Source organism: Oryza glaberrima, chromosome 9 (assembly GCF_000147395.1).
Source record: "Oryza glaberrima chromosome 9, OglaRS2, whole genome shotgun sequence".
In the NCBI taxonomy this organism is placed as follows: Eukaryota; Viridiplantae; Streptophyta; class Magnoliopsida; order Poales; family Poaceae; genus Oryza; species Oryza glaberrima.
The window spans coordinates 11,310,352-11,322,353 of record NC_068334.1 but is presented as its reverse complement, the minus strand read 5'-3'; the positions used below and the strand labels follow the sequence as shown (position 1 = coordinate 11,322,353).

The 12,002-nt window shown below is 42.3% G+C and overlaps 1 protein-coding gene across 2 annotated transcripts; it reads right to left on the bottom strand.

The window, feature by feature from the left end:
- Positions 1 to 4,317: 4,317 nt before the first annotated feature.
- LOC127785265 (uncharacterized) lies at positions 4,318 to 10,239 on the bottom strand. 2 transcript variants are annotated; one of them, XM_052312701.1, is made up of 10 exons: positions 9,981 to 10,239; positions 9,637 to 9,835; positions 9,013 to 9,138; positions 8,765 to 8,923; positions 7,449 to 7,578; positions 7,272 to 7,313; positions 6,061 to 6,360; positions 5,883 to 5,934; positions 5,633 to 5,710; positions 4,318 to 4,733 (listed from the first exon to the last, which is right to left on the bottom strand). In XM_052312701.1, exons 1-10 carry the CDS (start codon positions 10,067 to 10,069, stop codon positions 4,637 to 4,639), a joined length of 1,272 nt encoding a protein of 423 aa, XP_052168661.1. In that variant the 5' UTR covers positions 10,070 to 10,239; the 3' UTR covers positions 4,318 to 4,636. The 2 variants fall into 2 exon arrangements, with proteins under 2 accessions (XP_052168661.1, XP_052168659.1); XM_052312699.1 differs by having other exon boundaries at positions 6,070 to 6,360; positions 9,981 to 10,184.
- Positions 10,240 to 12,002: the final 1,763 nt, after the last annotated feature.

Sequence of the window (12,002 nt, the reverse complement as noted above, 5' to 3'; positions counted from 1 at the left end):
CAACCGCTAAGAGGCTTAGCCAGAGATTTAGAATATTGGTGTACACATGTGGTAATAGTGCCACGAGAACCCCTTTGTGAGCTAACGATGAGCAAGAGTGTGAGGTGGTAGGAATTTAGGAAATAACATATGTAAAGTGAGCTCGGTCGAAGAAAAAAGAAGCTAGTCGATTGGTTGGTTAGGGAAGGAGGCAAATAAAAGCAGTTGGATTTGAAGTTTTTAATATAACCATCGAGCATCGACCGAGAGATCCACTTTGATCACTTAAACACAACTTAAAAACAAAATTATTAGCACGAATATTAAGAAATGACCTAACATTAAATAATTAGAAGGGGTAAAGCTTCGAACCTAGGTCGTCTAGCCCACCACCTTGTGGAGCTAGCCGGAAGATCCACGTGTGTTTCTCATAAAAAAATAATCAAATGATTATTATTGCAACATCATGTGAAAACAAATACATGACAACATCGTCTTCATCAGTTAATAGAACGAATCAAACAAATCAATCAATGTCCTAACAAGAAAAGAATCTAACAAGGAAGAAAAACAATTAGCATATCCTAGCTACTGCATTGCATATACAACAATAATCCTATGGTTATTGTTGGTTAATTTAATTAACAACAACGCTGGCTATCGCCTTCCTGGCCACCGATTTGGCCCAAAGCCTGAGCATCTCCTTCATGCCGTCCTCCCGGCTCCGCGGCCGCCCGCCGCGCCGGAGCCGCGCCTCCTCCTCCCGCCGCGCCGCCGCCACCATGTCCGCCGGCACCGCCTCCTCCAGGAACGCGTCGACGGCGAGCAGGTGCACCGGCGGCGCCTCCTCCTCATCGACGCCGACGCTCTGGTGGTGGTGGTGCCAGTGCTCGTACTCGTACCCGGCCATGGCCAACGCCTCCAACGACGGCCTCGCCGCCGCCGCCGTCTTCCTCGACTCCGATCCGACGTCACGCGCCGCCGCCGTGACGCTGCCCAATTGCTGCATAAGTTGGTAGAGAGCTAGCTAGCTAGAGCTTGACGATTTGGAAATTAATTAGTATGGTTATTGCATGCTGAGCTAGCTAGCTCATTGATCAGCTGGTATTTATAGGAAACGGATCATAGACTATACTCCTAATTAATCATATGGTGGTCAAAGTCGAACTCAGATCATATAATTAAATTAATTAATTAATTAATTACCGGGACATGTCAATGGCTTGAATTGTATAACAAAACGCATGTGCTGTTTCGTGAGATGAATTCCGACTCGACTCAGGGGGAGGGGAGTACTGTCACGGGTTGGCTTGGAATACGAACTTTCTTGTCCTAATCCGGCTAGTAGTAGCTTCTTAATTAGTAAAAGTAGCTTAACCTGCTGGTAATTAAGCTAGTCGTAGTCGGGTCGCCCCCAGTTGTTTCCGTATTTGGCCGTGGTTCATGTGAGCTAATTAAGCTAGCGCTAGCTAGCCCTGAACAGGTGATCACGTACAATACCATCATGGAGACGACGGCGACGACGTATGTACGTACGTGTTGTCGCCTGCTAGCTTGCTACGTCGTCTCTACTTGGGTCACGCCTATACATTAATTCGTACTTATGTACGTTATGCTTAGTTGTCTTTTATTAATTCAATCAATTAAAAAAAATAGCTAGTTAGCTTTGACTAGTGATATTTATTTTATAACCGAAAGTGTTTTACTAAAAATATTCCCTCCATTCCAAAATAAGTTTATTTTTTATTTTATCAGTTTGTACCGAAATAATTTGATTCCAGAATACATTCTACTGCTCCCTTTGTTTCACAATATAAATCATTCTAGCATTTTCCATAATGATTTACATCGTGAAACGGAGGAAGCAGTTGCTAAGCTGGGCTGAAGAACACACATGCATGCGCACGTGTGGTTATGAACACACTTGACGCACGTGTGGAGATTCGATCTTGATCGATCTCAAGTTGCAGCCGGCCGGCCGCCGGCGGCGAGCCGGAGACGGAGGCATGGTGGAGAGGGAGACACGACATACTATGCTTTTGGCCGGGAAGATATATACATATATATGCACGGTCATGAGCAGATCAATACTAATTTTGACATGCCTAGATCTTGGCTGTGGTCAATGCTCTGAAAATTAAGGAGGGAAAAATGTTGGCTGATCAACTGGATGTAGCTAGCTGCACACGTACGTACGTGCGAATGCAAGCTGGGATTGACTCTTGACTCTCGAGGCTTCAAAACGGTTGTCGATCGGACTGGATCAGGATTTTACCGACCGTGAGTGAGAGAGTCTTCCGACGAAAACATCGGATCACTGTGGGCTCTCCGGAAACCTGCTGCTGATCGATTGTTTTTCCCTGCACGAAACAGGACAGAACGTATCTATAGAACTTTTATATACCCCCTCCGTCGCAGTATAACTACAGCTATAGGACATATCTCACATACTACCTTCATCTCATAAAAAAACAATCTATTATTAGATGTGACACATCCTGCTGTCCAGATTTACTGGGATATCTGGCACTAGATTGTCTTTTATAGGATGGAGTAAGTATCAAGTGAGAAGGCAAATAACTTGAATACCCCTAATAAATTATTTATGAGAAAGAAAGACAGATAGAATAATATTCACATAGCAATGATGAGTATATAATGGTGAAAATGCAACTACAGAACTATTACTACACCAAGCACGCACGGTGGGAGGCAAATAATACACAAATAAAACAAATCCACAGCACTAGTCGCTAGAACTTGTAGGCGTAAAAAATTACAAATTATCTCAACAGTAACCTCAAATATAAACTATGATGTTTGGATCTTGTATCTCCGGGATAAAGAAGGCGCCGTCTCCCACTGGTGCATCCTCTGAATCGAGGACATAGGGGCCAATAATGTCCGCTTCTTGCGTCTCCGACTCAGACATAGTTCGTATCCACCCAGTGTCTTCCTCCTCCGAGTCGAAGACGTATAGATTGTCGTCGAAGTCCACATGAAGGTCACCATGACCGCTGATCAAGCCTCACCTGATACCTAAGCCGACGCACCCACGCCTCCAACCATCGCGCCTACGAGTGATGTTGTTCGATTCTCATGGTTTTCACCGCCACCGCTCTCTCAACCCTCACAGCAGGTTCCCCGCTACCGTCGTCAGACATTGCGTCGAAGTGGGTAGAGAAGGAAAGTGGAGGAGGAAATAGCCAGAGAGGAGATGACAGGATAAGTCGATGAGAGAATGGGAGAGGAGAGACCCAAGGTGGCCGACGATGGGTGGTACGGAGGCATCTTGTATATGTCACTATAACCCAATGTAATAATTTTCAGTCCAAACAAGATGAATGTAGTCCTCCATGATTATTAAATGTGTTCTCGTAAAATAATAAATACATCTTACATTATGATAGAATATTTATCATAAAATGTGTTCTCGTGAAATAGTAAATGTATCTTATGACTATAAATATGTCCCTCTAAAATATAACAAATGGGTTTCACCGTGATAGACGGGGCGCCTTGGACACTATTGGATAGTATGTATGTATATCTAAATAACTAAAATCTAATAACTACTACCTCCGTTCCAAAATATAAAAACCTAAAATCGGATGAAACATTTCCTAGGATCGAAGCTATCCAGATTCGTAGTACTGGGAGATATCTCATCCAATTATAGGTTATTATATTTTGGGATGGATAGAATATATATTGTTACATGTAGTTATATTTATACGTTATTAGTAGTAGGGAGTTTCTTTTCTTTTTCTTTTTTTTTTGGGGAAATCGTAAGGAGTTTCTGATGAAAGGATATTGTCTTACTATCATTCAACCGCCATCATATATAGCCGCAGAACCTGTCATGAGAAACAGGCTACGGGCTTATACCATGATTGCAAAACATGCCAATTGCCAAGTAGTTGTGTTCAGCAATGATCGCATACACAGCCTAAAACAGGCTGAAACCACAGGCAGGCAAAGATCCGTCTGTTGACTCTTCTTCTCCGTCTGCCTCCTCCGATCGGATCTCTGCTCGATCCGATCCCCGGTGTCACGGGCTCGCTGATTCGTTGTAGACCAAAGCCAAAGCAGCTCCGACCTTCTAGGAGAAACCGCGACGCGGGTCGGTTTCCAGCACACACAATCGTGCGGCTCAGTTTCTGTTTGATCTTTCGTTTTCTTCCAGATTTGACCACCTTTTGCAATTTTGGAGGCCAGTTTCTTCAGCTTGACCAATCCATAATTAGTTGATTAATCCTAGAATTCAATCAATAGCAAGAACTAGGAGAACTGGGCTTTTAACTTGGAATCAACAGATACCTCATTCTGATCTCATAGTTTCGTCTTGTTACGCCAATGGAGACTTTCTCACAGTGAAGCTGAACATGGCAGGGAATATTACATGTCACAGATTTGTACAGGGAAATGGACCATGGGGCAATGCAAAATAAAGAAGTGGGCGTAAGGGTTGCACTCAGCGGATCATTCTGCTCTATATCTAAATAAAATCCTATGGTAGTAAGACAGCCTTTCATTCTCCCCGTACTTGTACAAACAAAAGTGAGATTCGAATGCCCCTCTACCGAAAAACTGAAGCTACATCCCACTGTGTAATAAACAAGCTAACTTGAGAGAGAGCCAATTACAAGTACTCGGGCTACTCTTTGATGCCATCTCCCGGTGTTTCATTGACCGTGCTGGCTTGTTCAGACTGTATCTCTTTGTATTCGCCAGTTTGTTCGTCATACGAGTACCTGAAATACATGGTAGATAAAATAAGCACATGCAGTTCTATAAAGTTAGTGTTGGTAGTTGTAGAGAACTGTAATAAGAATTTGGTAATTAGGAATTCATATTGCTACAATTGAAGTTATGTAATAATATGCAGCTTTATTGTATACCAAGTGCATGGGGAAAATGTATTTTCGCTCTGAATGCACCCACACACTCAACTAGTAAGATGAGCTCTCGCCATCAAAGTTTGTTTGAAGGAATATTAATTGAATGGCCATGTGGCACATACCCATGTCTAAAGAATGAAGCTAAAATATGTAATAACTGGCACATGGATATCAGGATGTTAGTGGGCATAGTAACATAGGTAATGAATCATAGATGCTTCACAAGCAACGGTCAGTGCTAAAATCAACCATATGGTATTCCATTTTTCAAAATGACGTGAACACATGCAGAACACAGATATGGGTAAAATGGGAAACAATATATTATGCTATACTCTAAATTGCATGGATATCATTTCTCCAGAAATTTTCATAAGGATTTAGAAGTTGAGTTAAAGAATATTGTCCCATGTATCTCAACTAAGCTGTAAGCTGAATAGGAGGCTTAAATGTCAACTTGAAATCATTCCACACGAAAATAGGCAATGGACTACTTCAAGTCGTTCATTGGCTACCAACATTCTACTTCAAGTTGGTCACCAACAATCCATCCTTTGGCAGATGTTAAACTCTGTCATGAACTGGGTTCATGGCACCCAAATACACAATTGTGATAAAAATGGGGCCTCGACGTAAGTACTTAAAAGGGGAACTGTCCAGCATACAGATAGTGTTATTGCATCCAGAAGGAAACAGCCCACGCAAAAGCTAACCAATGCCATTGCATGTAAATGAAAGATGGAGAATAATACCAGGCTCCTGTAGATGCAGAGCAATAACATCCAGATGTAGAATCATAGTAATAGCCCGTGCTACTGCTATAGTAATAACTGCATAAAAACGGGAAAGCAAATGTAACTAACATAACCTAACTATTCAAAAATTACAGCATTGGCTGCATAATTTTGTCGTAATGCTGATAGTAAAGAAAACCAGAACTGAGATACTCAAATCGGCTGTAACAGTTGAGTATGGTAGCATAAATTAAAACCTGTAACCTACCCTGAAGTTGGATCATAAACATAATCTGAGCTCACACTTCCATTCTCACCTTCTGCAAGGAACAAAAAAAAGACTTATCAAAACAGAAACAACAGTTGTTAAAAGTTACAAAGGAAATGTGTCACGTTCGTGTTGCTTAGCAAGCACAAATAGAAATCAGCAGCATATCACAACTTACTCTCTGCACCTGAGGTTTCATTAGCATCGTGAGATACTTGTTCAGGATTCGAACCTGAACCTACAGCATTTGCATCAGAATCACGTTTGACATCGGTCTTGTCATCATCGTCACCAAACATGTCAAAGTCACTGTCATCTTCCTTAGATGTGGTGGTGGTTGTAGAGGTATGGGCAGCTGAAGGACCAGGCTCCATATCCAGTAACGAGGCAGTGGTTTTATCTTTTGGACTGTCTGCAAACATATCTTCTTCAGCTTCTGGCAGACCAAGACGAGCACGTGCCAGACGTTCATAACCCGCTGCAAAAGCATGAAAATTGAAGCACATAAGAAGGTGCAATCCCTGTTAAGATACATTTCTAGAATAATTTGCATAATCACTTAAAATACAATGTACATACAGCCACAAGACACTACTGATAGAGCTGGTACACAAGTAACTGCACTGTTTTCAGTTCCACAATCTCTAGATGCTGCTCTCTTTTTTTTGGCACTTTCTATCAATTTCTGTAGTGGATGCATCTTTAACTGGTGAAACATGGTGTTCTTATATGTTTAACTGCCCAGTGAAGTTAACTAATAGATTTATATCTACCACCAGTATACATGAACATGATAACATGAAGCTTTTATTCAAAAGGAAATCAATGCCCCAATGATGTGTGAACAGCCCAGGGGCTGTCAGATTGTACTTCATGTTCCTTTTCAACAGGTCAATGTATGCATGTATTAACTGCAGCAATGCAGAGAATCTGCTTCTACTAGAAGAAAGAGAATCAGAGCATCTCATCAACACAGCAAGCAAAACACCTATGGACTCGACATGCTTTTTTCTAATAATGTCAAAGAACTGAAAGCTGCTGTCAAGCACCCACATTTTGCATGTGCATTTTACAAGAAAACAAGCTCAATATTTTTGGGAAATTCAAATACCAAAGTAACCACATAGGCAAAAAAATATATCTTTTACACAAACATGATGAGAGTGACACAATTTTCATACACATGGAGAGAAGTAAAAAAAAAACTCATGAGTACTACCTCCATCCCAAAATATAGCTACTTCTGGCTATGCACCTGAACAAGTAGCTATATTTTGGGACAGAGGGAGTCAAATTTAAGAAATGGAAAGTAACAAAAGTAGAAACATTAGAAAGGGAACATAACAACCGCAAAACAGAAATCAAATTAGCTAGTGATAGGACACTAACCAGCCTCACGTTCAAAAGTCTCCCGATCATCTGAATAAACATCTACATTGAAACATATAAAGATGTAAAGATGATGCAAATCACTATAAGGCTACACAACGTAATTGCACACTGAAATGACTAACAGAAGGCTAAGAGCTAAACAGAATGAGAATCAAGCATAAAAGAAGCACATACTATACTCTCCGTTCTCCATTAGCTTCATGGCAGCTTCTGTCAGCTCATCAAAGATACGTTTGGTCCCCTCAGTCATCTTGCCACGCTTATCACTGGATGTATTCTTCAATCTTTTCAAAGCTTGTATTATCTGGCAGGGAATTGTCGAAAGTATTAGTAGGCACAGAAGTTATTGATACAAAAGACTCTACATGATTCTTTTACATAAAATTCTTGTTTTACATAAAAATCTAACCATAAGGTGTCCTCTACTGTTCCCAGTAAAAAGAACATGTTTCTTTTGTCTCGCAACAATTTTTTGGTTCATTCAGTGTTTCTGCTTTATTAGGGTATGTTACGATCCTTAGACATTGGGAAGTCAAGAACTCAAACAATGATGTGAGGAGCACATAATGTTACGACCAGCAAAAGAATGTCCCATTAATAATAGGTATCACAAAGCCAAGTAAATATCATGTGGAGAAGCAACACACCATTATTATGCATTAATAACTGACACTTTCTCAAGTTTTTCAAGAATACTAGTAAGCCTACACTCTAGAATCAGAATAGCAAAAACATATGTTCCTAGAGATTGCTAAGCAATGAAAGTCACAATTTACGGGGAATTCGTTTGGCATAGATATGCTCTTTTTTACACAACAGGGAGAAATATGCAGGAAGCAAAGGATGTGCATGTAACTTCGCTCAGTATTAAGCTGACATGATAGCATGATGCAACAAACAACATTGTCCTTGGTGCAAGTTGGGTTGAATAGTTCGAGCATAGCATCAGCAGCAAAGATTTATATGCAACCACTATATCACGCTATCAGGTTTAACTCTTTAAGATAATGGATAACTACAGTTAAAAATCACTAAATTTGGACAGTCATATAAGGCTCCATTTGGAAATCTGGTGCCTTTTTAAGAGCAATATCATTTTCCCCATAATTGGTACAACAATTGATTCAAAGCACCTTTTCTGGAGACTTAAAAGAAAATTCTTACTAGAATTCCCATGACTAATAGATTCGGTGGCATAGAACAATAACCCCAAACTTACCACAATACGGACAGCACAGATTGATCTATATCCAACATCAAATAAAAGAGAGAATTTGATAGCATAACAGGATTAGGGATTTAGGGTCAGTGTTCAACTCATTCAAAAGAATTAGGTGCTTTTACAATATCATTTGATGCCTAAGCACAGCATAGTTGCTTTAACATTTCTTACTTCTTAGCTAAAGGCATTTATTTGGTTACAAAGAGGCAAATATTAGATAGGGTGATAACTTCACATATACATAAAAACAATAGACACTCAAACATACCGTTTCGCCTGGCTCAAGTATGTTTGCTATTCTTCTTTTTATCTTTCCAATATCATCGGATGAAAGATCCTGGAACTCCTCTTCTTTCTCTTTCTCTCTCTTCTTTTGAACCTTTTCAGCATACTTTGTGTCAACTTCAACACTATCCAACCAGGCATCCTACAGAAAATAAGTGCTTGCATCACTCAACTATAATTAAAATTACATGATTGCAATTTGTAAAATTTAAAACATAAAAACAGCAGCACCTTGATGTCGTTGCCCCTTGCGTACTCCACAAAGTTTCCGTTTTCGTCAAAATATCCTTCCTCCCTCTCTTGTTCCAAGTTAAAAGGCTCTAGTCGAATGCCATCATCAACCAAATTTGCACTATCCTGTTGAACATCAAATCAGTGTTATCCAACAATGATAGCCAGGTGGATAGCATCAAAGTCATGCTCAACATTCATATGATATCAAGAAAAAGAATGAAGCAGAGAATAGTGTTTTCTAACTCAGAATATGAAGGGGGAAAACATATGCACTATAAAATGGTTCCTTAGTTCACAGTACTCATTCAAGTAGGATAAAAAAGTTGCAGCAACATTAACCAGGACTCAGACATCCATAACAAAAGTTCCCATCTTAATCTTAATGCATTTCCACTGAAGTATCCCTGCAGCCTCTTTGGTTTAAGTGTAATCCCGCATGCTCTTAGGATACTAAACTTGTTCAGTCTACTGAATATTTCCACAAAATGCCAGGTTACAAAAATTTACTCCAAAAATACGTGCAATTCCAACACTAAAATCATCTGTATAGCCAGATAACTATATCCAATCCACGAAGCAGAACAAGCTTAGCGACTTCAGTCCATAGAAAGCACGGCCTACCTCGTATCGCACTTCGAATCCCCTGACGTCGGAGGCGACTCCCTGCTGGTCATCCCCGTCCTTGCGGTGGCGTCGCCTCGCGCGCCGCTCCGCCGCGAGCTCGGGGTTTATCAAGCCGTCGATGCCCTCCGCCGCGGCGGCTGCGGCGGGGTCCCGGTACTTGGCCTTCTTCCCCTTGGGGAACCGCGGCTTGCGCTCCCTGCCAACGTCACACCCGAACTCCATAAGAACCACACGCAGGGGGGAAGCAATAACGCCGAAACCCTAGCCGGAGGGAGAATCTCCTAGACGAAGGGGGGGGAGTAAGCGGGAGGGGAAGAGGGGCTGGACTGTGGGGGGGTTACCCGGGAAGAGCGCCGTCGTCGTCGTCTCCGCCGGCGGCGTCGGCGTCGGCGGGGAGCGGGCGCTTGGTTCCCCGCGGCGGTGGCTCCATGGGTCGGCGGCGAGCGGGGGTGGCGGCGGAGATGACGTCAGCAGCGAGGGGGCAGATCGGTGGGTGGGTGCTTGTCAGATTGTGGACCGTGCACCGTGCACCGTGCGTGGGCTCTCTGCTTTTCTTTTTCTTTTTTTTTTTTGTTCTCTCTCTTCGGCTCTGTTTGGAGCTTTGGATGGGAAGAAGAACTGAAGAAGAAATCAGAGTTTTTTAACTAAAGCCTTTTAACTTGGAACAAGAGAGGGAGGAGGATATTTTGACGAAAACGGAAACTTTGTGGAGTATGCAAGGGGCAACGACATCAAGGTGCTGTTGTTTTTATGTTTAAAGTTTACAAATTGCAATCATGGAATTTTAATTACAGTTGAGTGATGTAAGCACTTATCTTCTTTAGGATGCCTGGTTGGATAGTGTCGAAGTTGACACAAAGTATGCTGAAAATGTTAATTTGACGATACGTATCTCAAAATATCCTTTCTCCCTGTCTTGTTCCATTTTTCTTACTTGTTAGATACACGCCTATTCCTAGGACCCCACATGTTAGACTTACATCCTTTTCATTTCACTGCTCACTTTTATTCTTCGAATGCGTATTCTATCTATCCTTCCGCCTTGCTCTATTCAGCTGTTCTTCATCAGCACTTGTACCCGGCACGTCTTCATCGTCTCTCCGCTCCCACAGTCCCACTGGCCCTCGCGCTGTGTGGTGAGGAGGGAAAGAGATAAGGGTGAGGAAGAGGAGAAGGGTGCGCGCATGCGTGAAGATAGAGGAGGCGGGGGGTGGGGGCGCGCATGATAGGAATCCGCATCAACGCCTCCACGACCACGAGTCCACACCATCTCGGTGGTTTCTCTGACGTCGCCACCGTCGCCAACATTTGGGGATCTCGGGAGACGCCAGATCTGCTTCCCTTTGTTCCTCTCCTCGATCTGACGCCACCCCCTCCTCCTCAACTGCGGCCGTCGCCATTGCCACAGGTGACTGCCAACCCGATACGTGCATTATTGTCGATCCCCCTGGTCCTCACGTGCGTCTTGCGTCCCCTCCTCCGGCGGCCGTGCTCTACTTGTTGAATTGTGGCCGTATCGAGGCTCCTCATGCCACTGCCACAGTATCTTCTTGAATTGCGAAAAGTACAAACTTATTGACAGGATTCAGGGGCACCTGGTTACACATGATCAGCTACAATGACTGGTTCAGAGGTTTGAAAAAGGTAGTGCAGACGAGGAGACAATGCAAGAGGATGGAACTGAATTCAAGGAAGATTGAGTTGATTCAGCTAGCAAATGGAAATACAAGCTCATCCAAGACAACATGGTCAGAGACGTAAAACTCTACCACACTGGACCGATCCAAACACTTTGGCCTTGTTTAGATTCCAATTTTTTTCTTCAAACTTCCAACTTTTCCGTGACATCGAACTTTCCTTCACACACAAACTTCCAACTTTTTTGTCACATCGTTCAAATTTCTTCAAACTTCCAATTTAAGCGTGGAACTAAACACAGCCTTTGTACCCCTTATGAATGATTGAATATTAGTGTACCCAAGGAATACACAACAACGAGAGCAAAACTCCAACTAGAGTATTTATCATGTTTTTTGGCACTCAAATTTTTTTCATGTTTTTGGCACTTAAAAGGCCGGTGTTTGACTGTGGATAACTTGCAAACTAAGCCGACCACACCAAGGCCAATGGTGTAACCTGGAGTTCCTTTTGGCATATGTTCTTCAAATGTTCCCACACAAGAGAGTTATGGACTGCAACATCTCTATTCTCTGCTCGTTGGTTATCACGTACGGCAGTTACCTGCTGAAGGGGATCTGATTTCGTGGTGGTTGCCCACACGAAAGAAGTTGTCAAAGCTAGAGTATAGAGGTAGGTATTGATGCTTTGGTCATTCTCTTTACCTGTCTGGTATGGAAGGAACA